This window comes from Episyrphus balteatus, chromosome X, assembly GCF_945859705.1.
Source record: "Episyrphus balteatus chromosome X, idEpiBalt1.1, whole genome shotgun sequence".
NCBI classification, from domain to species: domain Eukaryota; kingdom Metazoa; phylum Arthropoda; class Insecta; order Diptera; family Syrphidae; genus Episyrphus; species Episyrphus balteatus.
The window spans coordinates 6,856,023-6,875,531 of NC_079138.1; the positions used below are offsets into that span (position 1 = coordinate 6,856,023).

At 29.7% G+C, this 19,509-nt stretch overlaps 1 protein-coding gene across 9 annotated transcripts; it reads left to right on the forward strand.

Moving 5' to 3' along the window:
- The first annotated feature begins 454 nt into the window (after window positions 1–454).
- Window positions 455–17,350, forward strand: LOC129920560 (potassium voltage-gated channel protein Shal). 9 transcript variants are annotated; one of them, XR_008773264.1, is made up of 7 exons: window positions 455–1,197; window positions 2,561–4,238; window positions 6,028–6,190; window positions 6,294–6,482; window positions 14,566–14,718; window positions 14,862–14,964; window positions 16,065–16,177. XR_008773264.1 is itself a non-coding variant. In XM_056001893.1 (6 exons), the coding sequence occupies exons 2-6, from the start codon at window positions 3,124–3,126 to the stop codon at window positions 16,158–16,160; spliced, it is 1,716 nt and encodes a 571-aa protein (XP_055857868.1). In that variant the 5' UTR covers window positions 456–1,205; window positions 2,561–3,123; the 3' UTR covers window positions 16,161–17,350. The 9 variants fall into 9 exon arrangements, 8 of the variants coding, with proteins under 8 accessions (XP_055857875.1, XP_055857868.1, XP_055857869.1 ...); XM_056001893.1 differs by lacking the exon at window positions 14,862–14,964 and having other exon boundaries at window positions 456–1,205; window positions 16,065–17,350; XM_056001894.1 differs by lacking the exon at window positions 14,862–14,964 and having other exon boundaries at window positions 456–1,201; window positions 16,065–17,350.
- Window positions 17,351–19,509: the final 2,159 nt, after the last annotated feature.

Below are 19,509 nucleotides of genomic sequence, written 5' to 3' on the forward strand. Positions count from 1 at the left end.
ATTCACTTTTTGCCTGTTTGTGTTAAATTTTCTTTATGAAAATGTTATATGGTTACCCTGTTTTGAGATGTTTAAACGTTTTAATACTTTGGTCTTTCATATTCTCCAAAATGCTATAAAATACATTTTTAAGAATAACAAAATTCTACGCAAGTCACATAGTTACACAAGCAACAAAAAAAAAAGAACTTGTAGGAAATAGCAATTCAGCATCAATGCCCGTAAAGTTTCTCTATTCTTCTTCTTTGAATGCAAACGATGATGGTGTATACAACAAAACAACTCAATACTCAAACTTTGATTTATCTTTTCAATTTTGTACAATGCGCAAGATTTCTCTTTTGTTACATTGAAAGTTTTCAAAAGACCAATATATTTCTGAAATAGCTCTCTCTATCTCTTAAACAATACAAAAAAAAAAAAAAAAAAAAAAAATAGCGCAGATAAAAAAATATTCGAAATACTTAATACGTACAAAAATTGACCTCGCACAGTTGCAACCTTAATAAAAAAAAATAAAAAAAAAACAATTTTCAATATTAAAATAAAGATAGATGCACATTAATATATTTTGAAACATGTATATTTTCTGTTGGTGTTTCAAATTCGAAGCGTGTTCTGAAGTGTGTTTATTTTAGCTCTCTTATAGTAGTTTTCGGTAATACTTTCTTCTTTTTTTTTGTGTGGGGACAGAGTTTTTTGGTCTCGTTGGTTTTCCAAGAGCTGAAGGAATGTTCACACTTTTTCCCCGCCTCGGATTTCGGAATTGACAAAATATCAAGAAGATACTTTAAACGAATACCCATTGGAGAAATAAGAGCAATACAAAATATTTTCTCTCAAAAATTCCTTTAAACAAAATTGTTTGAATTCAAAAATAAGTTTATTAAAACTTAGTGTCGGTGTTCATATAGTTGTTTGAATTTGATAAAATGTTTTAGAAGAAAAGTGTAGACAAAACAAAAAAAATTATAAAGATTATTATCTAAAATAAAATTCAAAATTATCTCTTCTTTATTCTTGAATGCCCATGAGATTAAAGTAACTTTAAGTGCGGTTTTCAGGACTGTTTGCCTATAAGCTAGTTTTTTATAAAATGAAAACCCTTGAAGAGGGTGTGTCTTAATACAAAAGAAAACTAATTGAAACTTAAAAAAATTAATTAATTACATATAGGATACATAGCACTGAAATCTAGTAAGTAGGTAACTGACTCTCTTAGAATTGATGATGATTAGATACTTATTTGACGGTGGGCATGGGCATGCACCCCCACGCAAGAGAGTGAATTTTGTTTTCATTATTTTTTTTTTTTGTAACCCTTAAATTAAATTAAATTTTTTTAAGTAAATATATTCATTTCCTGCAAAAAAAAAAAAAACACTTACGCATCATTATTTCATAAAGAGTAAGATCTGTTCAGGAAAACGAAAGTAAAAAAAAATCTCGAGTAGGTAGGTACCTACATTGTGAACTTTAATTCAACAACTTGATTTTGATATGTTTTTTATGTTTTTGTAATTAAAAAATATTTTATGGATTTTTCTTTCAAATATTCTATAGTTTTATATTTTATTTCAAGAAGTTTCTTTTAGGGAAAGAAACAAAAAAAAAAAGAAAACAATCTGGAAATGGTGAATATGGTTGAGATATTGTCGTTTTGTTTGAATTTTTCAGAAATATATAAGCATCATTAAAAAAATAATTACATATCCATAGATAGTATAATTTTATTTTATCTTGATAGTTTACTTTTCTAACACGTCCTTAAAAAAACAAAAAATGATGAAAGTGCGAAAAAACAATTTCAGTATGTCAATTATGCTAGAATATATTTTGTTCAGGACTGCATCGACTGGAAAATAGGGCCTTAAACCAAATTTTTCAAACAAAACATAATCACATAATAAGCGAATAAAATTAATTGAGTTGAGTGAATCTATTGCTAGTGTTTTAAATATTTTCAAAGTAAAATCTACTTGAAGCTGTCATTTTTAATATTTTCTATAAAATACAAATTTAGCATGCTTATTCCAGGGAAACAACTGTAAGACCTAAAACAAACTAAGAAATTGTTTCAAACTTTTCGTGTACTCTTATTTGACCAGGTAGAATTATATGTACATAATCCCGCATCAACGCCAACATATCATAGCACATATCATCACAGGACTACTCATCGCAGGACAACTCATTACAGGACTCATAATCTCAGGATAACTCACACCAATGGGCAACTTATCACAAGCCAACTCACCATATGACAACTCATCAAAGGACAACTCATCACAGAACAACTCATCACATGACAACTCATCACTTATTTTTAATTCAATTTGTTTGAATCTTCTGCTTTAGTTTTGAATTGTTTCTCTTGGTTAATTTTTCCCTGTAATAAATTATTGTCCTTTGAGATGGGCTGTTCATGATTACTTGTCCTATGATTAGATGTACAGTGACTAGTTGTGTTTAGCTTACCTATATTATTCTTGAAAAATATAAAGCATATAAGACTAATATATCTAATAAATATTTTTTTTTTGTTTTGTTTTATTTGCAGGAGCTCATTTTGAAAATAATAAAATAATAACACATAACAAGTGAAAATAAAGCAACCCGAAATGGCGAACTTTTAACAACACGAAAGCTAGAAATCCTAACTATACAAAATGACTACACAAAAATAAAACGAATTTCAAAAATAATACAAAAATTACGTTTCAAAACATTCAGGGAATAAAAGCAAAAACAAAAATGAAACAAATATGCAATAAACACAACAAACAAAGCTAACATAATGAATCAATAAATTAGCATAAATATTATATTTCAAAAGAACAAAAACAAAAAGAAAAAATCCTGAATTAAGAAAAGAAAATATCATACAATTTTTTTCAAAATAAGTTTATCATCTATATCATTAAATCTAAGTTATATTGAAAATTGAAAAAAAAACCATGCGCCATCCTTTAAGGTACACTAAATTATAAAAGAACAATTTTTTTAAATACAACGGAAAGTTAAGAACAAGTTAAAAAGATTTTTTGGCGGGAAAAAATCTGTCAAAGAAGAGCGGCGTTTATTTTTAATTCTGTTCGATTTTAAAACATTCCACCACACAGTATGGCCTCGGTCGCCGCTTGGCTGCCATTTGCACGGGCGGCGGCCATCGGTTGGGTGCCGATAGCAACGCATCCCCTCCCACCACCACCTATACCAAAAGATCGCCGAAAAACCGACGACGAAAAACTACTAATAAACGTTTCTGGGCGCCGTTTTGAAACATGGCGTAATACTTTGGAAAAATACCCAGACACACTGCTCGGCTCAAATGAACGTGAATTTTTTTACGATGAAGATTGCAAAGAATATTTTTTCGATCGAGATCCGGATATATTCCGTCATATACTCAATTATTATCGAACTGGTAAATTGCATTATCCGAAACATGAATGTCTCACAAGCTATGATGAAGAATTGGCATTCTTTGGAATTATGCCCGATGTAATCGGTGATTGTTGTTACGAAGATTATCGTGACCGCAAGCGTGAAAATGCCGAACGCTTAATGGATGACAAGCTATCAGAAAATGGTGATCAAAATTTGCAGCAATTAACAAATATACGCCAGAAAATGTGGCGAGCCTTTGAAAATCCTCATACATCAACGGCTGCATTGGTATTTTATTATGTTACCGGATTTTTTATTGCGGTTTCTGTGATGGCGAATGTAGTGGAAACAGTTCCTTGCGGCCATCGACCAGGCCGGGCTGGAACACTGCCATGCGGCGAACGCTATAAAATTGTTTTCTTTTGCTTGGATACCGCATGTGTTATGATATTTACCGCCGAGTATTTATTAAGATTGTTTGCGGCACCGGATCGTTGTAAATTTGTACGCAGTGTTATGAGTATTATTGATGTGGTGGCCATTTTGCCATATTATATTGGCCTTGGTATAACTGACAACGATGATGTGTCGGGGGCGTTCGTAACGCTTCGTGTATTCCGAGTTTTTCGTATTTTTAAATTTTCGCGACATTCGCAGGGTTTGCGTATTCTTGGTTATACGTTAAAATCATGTGCTTCCGAGCTGGGCTTTCTTGTGTTTTCACTGGCCATGGCTATTATTATTTTCGCAACCGTTATGTTCTATGCTGAGAAAAATGTTAATGGAACGAATTTCACATCGATACCGGCTGCCTTTTGGTATACAATTGTAACCATGACAACTTTGGGGTACGTTTACATTATTTATATTGATGTTATTACTACACGAGCTGGGTTTTAATAGGGGTTGGGGTCGAAATTCTGTATGGGCCGAAATTCGGATTCCAAAATTCTGTATTCCAAAATTCTGTATTTTAAAATTCTGTAAATTCAAAATTCTGTATTTTAAAATTCTGTAAATTCAAAATTCTGTATTCTAAAATTCTGTAAACACAAAATTCTGGATTTCAAAATTCTGTATTCCAAAATTCTGTACTCAAATTTTGGAGTACAGATTTTTGATATTTTCTATGCAGAACCTTGAAGCAGTTTGCGTTCGCCAGCTTAAGTTAAGTGTTATGAGTTAATCGTGATATAAAATGAATTCAGAAAAATGGAAAATATTAAATTATTATAACCTAATAAAGGAAAGGATAAATTGTGTGTCGATGGTTTTATGTTTAATAACGAAGAAAAAACTTTCGGAAAATAGGGTACTTAACTCAAATTAGTCATGCACTTAATAACTCCATTCGAATTTTGTCGAAAAAAATTGAATTTTTTGATAAAAATGAAATTCAAGCCAGCAGAACATGAAAATCTCGGAAAACTTATCGGAAAATGGAGCCTTAATTCAAATTAGTCGAACATTCAATTAATTATGTCCAATTTTTTCGAAAAAGTGGAATTTTTTGAAAAAAAAAACAAATTCAAGTTAGTAGAACATGAATTTGTATGGAAAATGAAAATATTTTTTTTTAATGGAAAATCTCGGAAGTTTTTTCGAAAATTTGGTACTCAACTCAAAGCACTTAATTATTCAAAATAATTAAAAAAAAAAAAAATTTTTTCGAAGATCACAGAAAAAAAATCATTTTTGTAAAAAATTTTTTTTTTTTTTGAATTTTTGTTTGGCACCTAAATATTAAACTAAACCCGAATTTTTTACTAACAGTTTAAGGCATTTTCTGGTAATTGCTCTGCTAACTTTAAATCAAGTTAGCAGAACATTAACTTTTTCCAAAAGTAGGGGAGCACTTGATATAATTTTGGGGTACTTGCTCTGCTTACTTGAGGGACGTGTTTTAATGTAGAGATTTAAAATTACAGAATTTTTAAAAGCAGAATAATGGATTTGCAGAATTTTGAAAAACAGAATTTTGGATTTACAGAATTTTGAAATACAGAATAATAGAAAAGCAGAATAATGGAATACAGAATTATGTTCATACAGAATTTTTTCTTCAGATACAGAATTTTGGTCATACAGAATTTTGGAATACAGAATAACGACCCGTTCCCTTTTAATAGTACCTTATTGTGAAATTTTGCACCGATAACAACAACAAACGGAAGCTAAGGACAGACAAAAAAAAAATACTCGTTTGTTGTTGTTTACGTTGAACCGTGTTGAGAATTTCAACTATCAATTGATGGTTAATAATTACTGAAATTTGATGTTTTAAAAACTAATTTATGAAAAAACTCGTCAACTTTGTAATAGAATTTTTCTACATTTGTGCCTAAAAAATCTTGTTTTGTTGTTTTTATTATGAAACACGTTATTTTCATTTTTATTGAGAATTACAATTTTCAATTGACAGTTGATAAAAATTACATTTCTGTATCTTATTAATTAAAGTGCAAATAAAAAACTCCACTAAATAGTTGACCAGTTTTTCCGTAAATTATGTTTTGTAAACTTAAAATTTCAGTATTAATCAAGTATCAATTGATCAACTGTTATATGATTTTTTTTTGACTAATTTTGTGAAAAAAAAAAAAATATTTATTTGATTACCTTAAAAATCTTTTATAGCTACGGTGACATGGTTCCAGAGACAATAGCTGGTAAAATAGTTGGTGGTGTTTGTTCCCTCAGTGGAGTGTTGGTCATTGCTCTTCCAGTACCTGTAATTGTTTCAAACTTCAGTCGAATATACCATCAAAATCAGCGAGCAGACAAGCGCAAAGCCCAGCGAGTAATGAAATTGATTAAACAAATTTTCCAAAACTTTCAATTTGATATAATATTTAATGCTTTTTCATTTTATTCGATTTTTTATATATATTTTTTTTCTTAAGAAAGCACGTTTGGCTCGTATTCGAATTGCCAAGGCATCATCCGGTGCTGCATTTGTTAATAAAAAGAAAGCTGCCGAAGCTCGTTGGGCTGCCCAAGAATCTGGCATTGAATTGGACGATAGTTATCGTGATGAGGATATTTTTGAACTGCAACATCATCATTTATTAAGATGCTTAGAAAAAACCACGGTATGATAAAAATTTTTTTTAATTGTATAACAAAATTATATTTATTATAAAGAGTAAAACACATTTATGAAAAAAAAAAAAATAATAACGAGCATCTCGTGACATAAACATAAAATTCTTGTTTACTATTACCAAAATTTTCTGTTTATCTACATAATTTATTTTTAACATATAGTTTTTACATTAAATTATAATTTATTTTTAAATAAATGAAAAACAAAAATTATATTATAACGATTTATTTGTTATATAAACCACAATCATTATTGATTAGATCATAACGAGTGCCGGTGCAATTGGTTACTCGTTATTTTTTTTAAGTCAGGATTAAGAGATGAGGTAGAAAAAACAAAAAAAACTTGCGTAGTTTTTTTCTATGTTCGAATTTACGTGTCAGAAAAATTGCAAAACAAAAGAAATATGTACTTACAAAATAATTAATGATGACAATTATTTACATATGATTTTGTATATTTTTTATGTACCTATTCCGACAATGATTAATATAAAACATATAATATTTATTTTTTATATTAAAATAATGTAATGCAGTTTTTATTTAATGATACAAATATTATAAAGTTTTTTTTTGAACAAAACGTTTATTTCAATTTTTTGTTTAGCTTTGTCACCTGAGAATATATCCTTATAGGTAGGGGAGAGCGGGGTTGAAAGTAACTTTTTTCTTACTTTAACCGATGCTTTTTCTACAGTTAGTAAAAAAATGAGTGTACACATAAACGGGCAATTGAAGTTATTCTTCTTATTCACAGAAGTTCATCTAGTAGTTTCACATCATAACAAATTATACTGTTTTAGAATTATGAGAACTATATGATGCCAATAGTCAATGTCTTTGACATTCTTGTCAAAAAGTAAATTTTCACAATTTCACGACAGAAAAAAGTCAAATGCGATAATATGAAAAAAGTTGTGAAGTCAGAAAAGTTTCGATGCAGTATTGAATAGGGGTTCATTTTGAGTATAAATCTGAGTTTGCGTATTAATTGATCTAGTGGGGGCATCCGCCATTTTTAAAAACTTGTAGGTCTCATTATCTCGAGAACGACTTTTCGCACAGAAAGTTAAGGTTTGAGATTTTTAAAAAAAAATCAAAAATAAAGGTTATCGGTTGAGATTTATTTTTTATTTTTTTAAATATCTCTCAATGGTTGAGATTTTTACAAAAAAATAGATGGAAAAGTTCAACCTTTAACCGTTTTCGCTGAAAATAAATCAAAAGTGGTCAATTCAAAGGAAAATGTCGAATTTGTCAAGAATGTCTTTATATTGCAAAAATAAATATGAAAAGTATGTTTTTTCTAAGTTTATGTATTTAATAATAATGTATGAACTAAATAGACTCTCAAAGTTCTTTAGACCCAAGATTATATCTTTTTTCGTTTTAAGTAAAATCTAAAGACGAAAATGTGTTTCCACTGTGATTTGAGTCGCTGGGACGACAAGCATAACCAATGCAATTTCGAATATTTCAGGAGACCGATGTTCTTATATCTAGGTCAAAGCGTTCAGCTTCCAGATGCGTTTTCACCCGCCCAACTTCAAACGGCTATAACTCGGAATTTTGAAAAAAAAAATGAAAAAAAGTTTTGATGCCAAAAGGTAGCGGGGACTCTAACCTACAGTTGGGAACAACTCCCATCCCTGTAGGTCCACGCGTTCTCAAACCGGGAGAACTTAAAGGCAAAAAAAAAGTTAAGCCCGATTCTGAGAAAATAGGCATGACGTGGCGGTTTAACATGGAAGATGATTTTTTAAAAATCTGACAATGTGCAAAGCGTAGGCCCATGACACAAGCTATCATTTGGCATCACTCTCAAAAATTGCTCTCAAGCTGTTTAGCTTTCAGGAGCATTCAAAAATTCGGGGATTTTTCGAAAAAAAATTTTACCCCAACTTTCAAACGCGATTTTCTCGGAATTTTGAAAAAAATCCAAAAACCCGATTATACCACTATCGGGTAGCTGATAGGAATTGATAGGTACATTTGCAGATGAGATTTATGTTTTTCTCTCAGCGATAAATCTCACTGGTTGACCGAAACATACAAAAATACAAAATAAAGGTTTCTCTCAGACCTTGACCGAAATTTTTCTTTTTTAAAAACAAAGGTTATTTTATGACCTTTATTGAAAATGGCGATAAATAAGAGTTATTAAGGAACCTACCAAAAGGTTGAGATTTATTTCTGATCTCTGATTTTCAGAGCTACACCGCACCACCTCAAATGGTGTTTTTTTTTTTTTAATATTTTTAATAACCGTAAGAGCTATATAGGAAAGAACTGAAAATGCTCTAACTTGGAAAGTATAACTTTTATAGGAAACAGATATATAAAAGAAATAAAGATAGTTATATATCCCATCCAAAAAGTCCCACGGACACCCCACAAGACCAATTAATACGCAAACTGAAATTTATACTCAGAACAAAGTCCTCATCAATGCTGCATCCAAACGTCACAACTTTTTTTCAGAACTATCAATTAATAAGCAAAAGGGAACACAATCATTTTATTCACGATAGCCTCCATTGTGATATCACTTAGGGTAAGGTGGTACAAGAGTGCGCACTTTAGACAAAACACCAAATAATACAATAACAAAAAGAATTTAACTACTTTTTTAATATATATATATATTTTAGTTCATAATCAAAGCAACGAAAAAAACTTAAAACTGGTAACAAAAATGTATTAATTCAATAGTTATAAACAAAATACCACATTAGGTCATTTGCGCACTCTTATACATACTATTGTGTAAAAGTGCGCGGCTTAGTTTGTAAGAGTGCGCATCTGCGCACAGGTGTAAGTTCGCACAAAAGTCGCAAATAAAACTGCCTATCTTTAAATAAACAGAGTATTTTTCGACCTATCACTCCTTGCATGAGGAACATTCTATTTAGTCTTCGATTAATGGTTCCGAGAAAATTTCAACATTTCCTAGTTACTTCCATTCGATTGTTTTTTGCAAAACTTTTATTTCGTTTCTTTTTGGTAGGAATTGCTTTTTCTAGCTGTTGCTTGCTGGTATATGGACAAATGCCAGTTATTTTGAAGCCTTGGATAGCATTTACTGCTCTTATAACCCGCGCACTCTTATACTTCATCATGGTGCGCACTCTTACACGTTCAGACATGTAATCGAAGAGTATATGTATTTCACAATTTCACAATGACCAATCTTCCGTGTTCCTCAAATGTTTTCTTTTTGTCGACTTTTCAATATCCCATACTTTGTTTATTGCAATTTTTTGTTGTTTAGCAGCAAATTGAATTTGTTTGGAAAGAAAAATTAGAAAAAAAGAGCTAAAAAACTTAAACTTAACTAGCACCTCTGTTTACAAACTCATTTGCATGAATTTTTGACAGCAGATTAAACTTACTTAGATCTTTCCAAGATAAGATAAGTGCATTCAGTCTAATATTCCCTTTCAAATCGTAGAAAATCGCTTTGCGCACTCTTATCGACCGCGCACTCTTATCGACCGCGCACTCTTATACCATCTTACCCTATACAACAAAAATTACATTTTTCGATCAAATAAAGAGAAAAAAAAAAATTAAAGAAATTGGAGCGAATGTGAACAATATTTTTCCGACTACTTTGTCCATTGCACTATTCTAACTGCAGTAAGATACAAATAAGTATTGGAACATCTTCTGTGGAAATAATTTATATAGGTTTTTTCATTGAACTTCCTTATTAACAATTTTGCTTCTATAAAGCTTTACAGATGGTAATTAAGCTTCTGTAAAGAATTATAGAAGTTTTTTTTTTTTAGTTTTTTTGTCTTTAGGTATTCGTTTTACTGATTTACTCCTATAACTTAAACTAAAGAAGCTATAATGTGTGTATAAAAACTCGTGTATTGTACTAAAATCTTGTAAGTGGTATACTTCTTGTTAGAATTATTTTAATATTAACTTGTCTTAATGCGAGTGTTTTCTGTATAATGCTCGTTAACTGGTGTAGTATTAATATGTGTGTAACGTAAAATTGACGAACTCTCTGGTTTGGCAGCCGATGATTATAATGGGCTAGCTCTTTGTCGTGAATATACTATATATACGGTGATGGTGAGTGAGACTGAAATATTTGATTTTTGTTTCAAATTGTGCTCGTCTCTTAATTAATCCAATATTATATTATTAATAATGTATCCTCAATGGTCGGTATAAATGTTTCTTTCTTTTTTTGTTGTTTTTTTTTCGTGTATAGCACAATCCTTTTTAGGAAAAAAAAAAAATAAAAAATCAAATTATTTAGTTAAAATTTGTTTGCTTAACTATTTTTATTTTTTTTTTTTTTGTAAAAAGAAATATACCCCTCTATTACAGTTGTCAATTAAAAATTGCTAATTTATAAAAGTTGAAATACATTGATAAAGGTTTTAATCATTAAAATATGATAAAATTGATAAATATGGAACATGGCTTAAAAAATTGACAAATTGACAAATTTCAACATTTATCAAATAATAATTGATAATTGACAATCATAATAGGGGTGATAGTGTTAAATTTTACATTACTACATTACTAAAAAAGTCTATATTATATTGATGTATTTGCTTGATAACTAACTTAGATTATGTTGATTCGTGTAGCACTAGAGGTATCAATGTTTTTACTTTTCCTCGAAAAAGAGGTGCGGTGTGTGTATCCAAAACAGAAATTCTCTCGGAATATGAAAATACTTGTAAAAATGATTCAGAAGAGTCTCCTCACCTGATAACCATACCGAAAGTTGAATTTTTTATATGATTTATGCCTTTTCTATTCTAGAAAGGACACACAAAATAGCTAACTGAAGTGTGTTAGGTGTTTTATGGGATGGTGAACACAATTTTTAGTTCCCCTTTCATACCAGTACCTTAGGTTTGGATATAGCTTACTTCTTGTACGTCAGAAGGATTTATTGCCCGCGTCATTGATGGACTGTTTATCCTAACCACAGCTATTGTTTCTCCGTTTTTTTTTTTTTTTTTTTTAACCAAGATTGTCAGTAGTATCAACGCTCATCACAACAGACTCCAATGTTGGTCTTGTATGCTTTGGATAGATCTCATTATTTGATATAACGTTTGAATAATAAATTAGGGCCCAACTATAAAAGGTATGAGATCGCATGAGCTTACGTAAACCAACTGCTTCGTTATGTTTTTTAAAACCATGAGGATAAACCATAATGAACACATGCGAAACACAACGAAAGTTGAAAGAACCAAGCATATGCTTACTATAGCTAGTTCCATAAGTCTATGTGTGTACGCTTACTCGCACATGCCATTTTGAAATAAGTTCATGTGAGTTCAAGCCAAATATTATAGTTGGGTATTAACCCCTCTGTCCTATTGTTTGCTTGCATCTTTTGTGCCTCCAGCAATGCGTCAGTATAGTAACATGGTCAATTTGTGGTCGGGAAAAACCTTAGTATCGATAGATAGTGTTGGTAAAAAAAAAAAGTCTAAGCGCAAATATGTGCTACTTAGACATGCACCTTATTTTCGTTTGCAGAGGCTTTTGTTGTGTTATTTTTCTTTCTTTCTTAAAAGTTTTTATTCGTAATTGTCCTTATTTTTTTCTAATGTATAATGTAATAATTTAAATGCCTTAAATTTGCTTCATACAATGCGTGTAAAATAGCTCATTCAGTTTCGAAATATGTCTATTTTCATAACCTATACAATCTAAAATGCTTCTGTTCATTATTTTAAAACTCCTAACAGGGGGGTTATGTACCGAAAATCATCTTTTGTAAAGCATTCGCCTTTTTGGGGACAATTTGCCCACCACGCCAGCCTTTCGCGAATGCCACAATTAAGACCCAACTATAATAAGCATGAGCTCGAATAAGCTTATGTCAAAATCTAAGGAGCAGCTTCGTCATGTTTTTGAAAACATGAGGAGTTACCATAATAAACGCACGTAAAGCTTTTTGTCACAATTTACATTTTCCATCATTTGTGTAAAATAACACTTTTTAATTACATTAATTTTTTTTTTTAAATAGTGCATTATGGCTGGTCCCATAAGACTTGTATGTGTTCGCTTACTTGCACATGCCATTTTGACAAAATCCCATGCAAGCTCATGCCTATTATAGTTGGAAATTAACCAATTCAAAATCTCCATTAGATTAGTTTAATATAATTCATTGCTATTTAAAGTTTTTAATGCTGGAAGGAAGGTGCATTTTGTAATTAAATTTATGACAGCTGAAAATGTATCTTTTCACCTCAATTGTGTAAATATTTAACTCAATTTATCACTCACGTCCGAAAGTCAAAAAAATGAAAATTTCTCTTTTTCGCTTCCTTCTCGAGTTAGGTACATGTCATCGGTTTTAATGTTTTTCGGATTAATATAGCTTTATTCCAAACAAGACGTTATAATAATAAATTCTTATTCAAATGAACAAATTCCGAAAATGAAGTTAGGTTGGCCAAAGTCGTTGTATTTGAAAGTGGTATAAGTCACATTTCGCATTCTTTAAAAAAAAATCAGTTTATTCAATCAAAAACAACAATTAATAGGTTTTTTTGTTTAAATATAAAAATCGAGTAACCAAAGCATCTAATGGCTGCAATATTTTGATGAGTAAAAAGACTTCGTTTTATTGCTGCTAATTTAGTTCAGTCAATGAGGAGTCAAATGCACGGGAACAGAAAAAAGTTGTGAAGTCAGCAAAATTTGAATGCAGTATTGAAGAGGGGTTTAGCCTGAGTATAAATCTCAGTTTGCGTATTGATTGGTCTTGTGGGGCGTCCGCCATTTTGAAAAACACGTTAGTCTCAATATCTCGAGAACGACTGGTCGGACAGAAAATTAGCAAGAGCTTTTTAGTTCGGAAATATATTAATTATCTTTCTTTTTTTAGTACATCATTTTTCACAGTAAGACAACCGCAAAGTATCTCATTTTCAGTTATTTTCCACTGAACTCTAAGGGTTTAAAATATCGAAAAATACACTATTTGTACTGTAATTCTGAAAGTATAACTCCTAGAGAAAAATGATGTGCTACAAAAAGAAAGATAATTATATTTCCAATCTAAAAAGCTCTTGCAAATTTTCTGTACGACCAGTCGTTCTCGAGATATTGAGACTAACGCGTTTTTCAAAATGGCGGACGCCCCACAAAACCAATCAATACGCAAACTGAGATTTATACTCAGGATAAACCCCTCTTCAAGAAAGCATCCAAACTGACGTCACAACTTTTTCATGGACTTATACCACTTTCAAATAAAACGACTCATATAACAGTTTATAACAGTTTTGATTGATTTGAAAGTATAAATAGTGAGGTTTTTAAAATGAACGATTAAATGTCTGCATATCAAATATTTAGATATTTATTTAAAAATATAGAGTAGGTTATTTGAGAAATTTAAAACAAACTTAAATACAAACATAAGTTGAAGGAAAGTGCTTAACTTATCGGAATTAGTTAAACAGTAAGTGGAAAAGCTATTTGCAAATCCTTGACTAGTAGGTGCTATGAAGCTATAAATAATAAGTTTGTGTATCCTCTTGATAAATAACCTTAGACTAAAAATAATAAATATTTCATCCCTATTACGGTTGTCAATTATAAATTGGTATTTGATAAATACTGAAATTTACCCTTCACAATTTCAATTAATTTAGCAATAGATATTCATCAATTTTATTTTTAAATTTATAATTAAGATCATCACTTTTAATGATTGAAACTTTAATGAAAATATTGATTAAATACTAAATTTTAACTTTTATCAATTTATCAATTGATAATAATTGACAACCGTAATAAGGGGGTTTGTCTTTGCATACTAACTACATTGTTTTTTTTTTTTTTTTTAATCTGTGTAATAAAACTATGGCTCTTTTTAATTATTTTTTTTTTGTTGTAAACAATTTCAACTTATACATACTCTCATACTCGTATACATACTAACATGTAACATGCCTTATATCTGTATATATAATATAATAAATGTATAAATAACTGTTTTACATCATATTTGCGCATCATTTAATTATGCATATACTTTGAATTTGTTTTCAAATAAAGGATCGTGAATTTGTTGAGCTTGATACACCATATAATGGTCAACCGAAACGTCCCGGTTCGCCATCGCCTATGGCAAGTCCAGCTCATTCAACTAATAGCGCTGTAGGCTTGATGCAATCATGCTGTGGACGTTGTTGTTCACAGCGCTACCAGGTAAGTTATTATATGTAAAAAACTTAAACTTGTTTTTGTTTCTTTTTTGTTTTGTTTTGTATTTTTTGTTTTGTTTTATTTAAAATATTCGTTTTCCAAAGTTAAAAAAAGGTTCGTGTCTCAACTAAAATATGCAGTTTTAGATGGTCACAAAGCTTCTAAATGTTCATTAAGAGTAAAAGAAGTGTTGAATTCTTCCATACCATGTGTGTGTTCTGTACTCTACTCCAATAAAGCTGCATAAATGTGTGTATTCTAGATTTTGTTTGTATGTCATATAGAGATAGTTATTTTAGTTTTTGTGGTTTTTTTTTTTAATTTTAGTTAAATGTTTTGGTAAATGTAAAATATATGTTCGTGTTTATAGTGTTTAAAGCTTTAAAAAAAAGCTTATCTTTTTTATACTTAATGTTTATAGCAATTTTATTCATACTTCTAGATTATGTTGTTTTATTTTTGTTTTGTTTTGTTTTGCATGCTAATGCTTTTATTTAAATAGTTAACTCAAGAGTATAGGCATGAAAGCAATAAAGTCCAAAATCATTCAAACACAAGCATCATAAAAACGATAATATTGAACGACGCGAAGCGACGAATTCATGTCAGTGTTTTTTATCGTTTATTAGCCTTACAATTTACCTACAACCGAAATATATTCAATTAGTTTTTTCTCTAGTTCAACAAGACCACCATATTTTCTTTATTCTCCACGTTTTACACCAAAACAAAAAAAAAAGTGTTAAAAGTTCCATTCTCGTAAAAAATTAAAATAATAAAGACTTCGTTCTTGTTGATTCTCATTAATTTGTGTCACCAAACAAAAACCTTGGTTCTTGTTGATTCTCATCAAATGATGTCACCAAACACTTGAAATATATCGCTTTGGTAATGAAACGGTTGTGATACAGAATTCGTATCCAGTCCAATTGATCTAGAAATAATCGATGTTTGTCCAGTTGTCTACAGTTATAAATCAATTTTTTCTCCAGCTCTTTTACTGTAACTCTTTAAAATAATATATTATTTGGACTTTATTGCATTGTCCAAAGATTGTGTGTTTTTTTTTTATTCCCCACGCTTTACACCTAAACAAAAATAAAATTAGTAGTTGTTCAAATTGATATCTCATATGATGGCTCATTGGGCGCAGAATATACAATTTTTAATAAACCCAGATATTTTTATATAAGTATTTTATCTAGATTTTCTTTATCTATATTTTCTTCTCCTACACTCAAATAGATAAGGAATATTTTTGTATAAGAATTTTTTTTTTTTTCTATTTAAATATAATATAAATTGTTTTCTTTTTTTTTTTCTAATATTCTCTTGATAAAATGCATCAGGCCTGCGGAAAATACATGCCAGCCTCAGGTAATGCTCAAGGTAACCAAAACAACCAACCAATGGATGGGACATATTTAGTAGAAGCATCGTTTTAATATGTTTTCAACAGAAAACTATTTATTTATATGCGTATAATAAAAAAAAAAAAAGAAAACAGGTCTAAAAATCTATACAAAAAATACATTCTTTCTCTAAGATGATGTGTGTGTTATTAGTTAGATTAATTAGATTATTTTATAAGAACCAATCATATTCCAAAAGAATTGCTTAAAATATAAAAATAAAAAACTTTTAAATTTAAATTGTGATAACTAGAACTATTAATTTTAGAAATAAACATGCATACTTGCTACACTCTTCTTAAAACACACAGAAAAAAATTAATGATATCCTACTGAAAAAATAAAACAGTATTTGGAAAATTGAACAGTTGATTTGAAGAACAAGCAAAAATATTGTTAAAAATATAAAAACTGAAGATTTCTAAATATCATTATTCATTTCATGTAGTTTCAAAATTTGAATTTATCTCTCATTGTACGAGTAGAAAATAGCTCAGTCAAACTTCTGACCTGTGTCAAAACAAAAAAATTACAAAAATTTAAATGTTATAAAAGAAAATAGTAAAAATTACTTACAAAAAAAGAAAAATAATGTAGCATTTAAATATTATGCGTTTAAGATGTTCTGTAAGAAATTCCCTCTGATAACAAAGACGTGTTTAAGTTTTTCAAGGATACAAGGAAGTTTTTCAAGGATACAAGAAAAACAAGTTTGAAAAATCAAATACAAAATTAAGAAATTCATCCTTTATTGCGAGTTGGGACTATCAATTGATAGTTGATAAAAATTAAATTTCGATATCTCATTACATAATTAACAAAAGTTTTTAAAATAGAGATTTATGCTCACTGTTATTTATTGAAATGCTATTTAAAAAAAAAATACTTATAACAAGATGGACAAGTTTTCCCATAAATTAGGTTTTAGAAATATCAAATTTTAGTATTTATCAATTTTATCAATTGATAGTTGACAATAGCAACACGTGTTGATACCTTCCTATTTTGCAAAGAGAATTTTTCCCAAATTAATAATTTATGTAAATTCAACTTTGAAGTCGCTATTTTATTTATTAATCGATGCCGTTTTTGTGGTATATGTTTGATGAGGTAACCTTATATTTTTTTTTTAATTTTCAAAAACATCTTTCACAGCTACTTAGCATAGTTCACCGAAACTCTTGTCGAAAAGAATGCACTTTCAACAAATTTTATCGTAATCCATCTATGGGTAATTCCATGAAAAAGTGGACACGAATTTTGAACAAATTATGCAGTCTTTTATACTTTTTTTATTAGCAAATTACTATTTACAAACGGCAACTCTTTATGCAAGTTGCAAGAAAAGATTCTTTGTTGTATTCCCTTATGGATAGACATAAGATTCAGGGAGTTTAATAATCTTAAAGCATTTTTATAGCATGAGCTTGCCAACAACAGAAGAATTTTACATGAAAATGACGGAAAAACAAGCAAACTGAAAATATGATGAGTCTAATAGTGACGATGACAATATCCCCTCGTGAGTGCTAAAATAAGTTAACATTTAAGCAAGCTTCGTTACACACTATTCGGTTAAAAAAAAACTTGAGTGAAAATGCATCTTTTCTTTACTTTTGGAACCACAAATCGCAGGTAACATGAGTTACCAAAATAATGTAACGTGAGTTACCTAAATATTTTAAAATTTTTCCTCGAAATATTGAAAAAATGTTTGGTTTTGTCACTCATATTACTAGCTTGTAATTTTGTATGTATGGAATCTTCATTGAAAACAAATTGAGATTCTTAATTTCACATAAAAACTTCATACTGTCGGCCTCTTAAAATTCGTGTCCGATTTTTGTAACGTGAGTTACCATCAAACTTTTATTTTTCCCAAGCAAATGTTAAAAATAAAGACAATTTTTTTAGTTAATTATGAAAGAAATAGTTATGCTCCATTCATGGATAGTAATTTCGTATCAATTTACATTAAAATTAAAAAAAAAAAAATTATTTATGTGTTGGAAATTTTTGTGAATGTAACATGAGTTACCATGGAATTGCCCCTATTGAGATATCAAACAAAGGTCTATTAACTCTATTTAAAACTAACATTTTTCTTCCGAATATTCAGAGCAGCGCTAAATTTTTCCAATACGATAGAAGAGTTCAAATCTTGTTTTTTTTTAATATTATCGGAATAAGAATCTATTGGTCAGGGGCGGACTAAGAGATAATGACATCTGGAGGCGCTAAAGCAGGTTTACACCCCTTAACAGACACTTGTATATAGCAGAAACCAGAAAGAAAGATAGCGTTGCAGGAGGTCATATTAAAGACCCATAAAGTAATACACGTGTCGTGCATATAAAAACAGAAAACATGTAGTTCAGTTAGTTGGGAAAAGTCTGAAAAAAAAGTTCTGACGTCAGCTAAGATAACGCCCAGTATTGATGATTTTTTTTTTGGGGCATCCTGCTTTAGAAAAAAAGCGTAATTCTCAATATCTCGGGAACGACATCCTTTCTTGTTGGAAATATAACTATGCAAATGCGAATAAAAGATTAAGAAAAGGCCTTGAGTGTTCTGATATGTAAATCAAAAATCTTGAATAGTTCAAACTCATTATGCTGAAAGAACAAAAAAGGTAAAGTTATTCGCAGTAAGTTTTTTTTGATGTTGGGCTGTGTGTGTAATAGACTGAACTTCGAAATTTCGTGCGAAAACACTTCAAATAAAACTAAAGTCTCGAATTTATGAGAAGAAATTTAAAAATTTCTGCCTGTTTCTCAAAGATTTTAAAAATTACAAATTTTTACAAAACGCAAGCAATTGCAATTTACTTAAACAATTTCAATTTTATTTTTAACTATCTGATTGAAAATTACCAAATATGACTAGATTCAGCCAGTGATAGATCGAGTGTTCGAGAATGCGGCTGAGGTCATTTACCTCAATAAGTAAGTTCAAAAAAAAAAAAAAATATTTCTCAGCAGTGGGTTTTCCTTGAATGTCCTTATTATTGCATACTTTGAATTTTAATTTTTTCAAGTGTTTACAATTTTTAAATTTTTGTTTCTATTTTAATTATTTTTCATTTGATGTTTTTGATCTAATAAAAATTATAGATATACACCATTATTACGATTTAAAACTATCAATTGATAGTTGTAAATCTTAATACGGGTGATAGTTCCTTGCTTCCTTTCGAAAGGCACTAGCGCTCTATATAACTATGCATCACCCGAGTAATAATTTTGCTTCTATTAAGCTTTACAGAAGTTACTGAAGCATCTGTAAGGCTTTCTAGAAACACAATTGCTAGTTGGGAACTCAAAGAAAATTACTGCTGATTGAAATACTATGGTACTGGTACTGTTTGTGATGTAAAAATTAT

Coding starts and splice junctions, on each gene's coding strand:
- LOC129920560 (XM_056001893.1), top strand. CDS start 3,124: ATGGCCTCGGTCGCCGCTTGGCTGCCATTTGCACGGGCGGCGGCCATC. Junction 6,191..6,293: donor ACAAGCGCAAAGCCCAGCGA/GTAATGAAATTG, acceptor TTTTTTCTTAAG/AAAGCACGTTTGGCTCGTAT. Junction 14,719..16,064: donor GTTGTTCACAGCGCTACCAG/GTAAGTTATTAT, acceptor AAAATGCATCAG/GCCTGCGGAAAATACATGCC.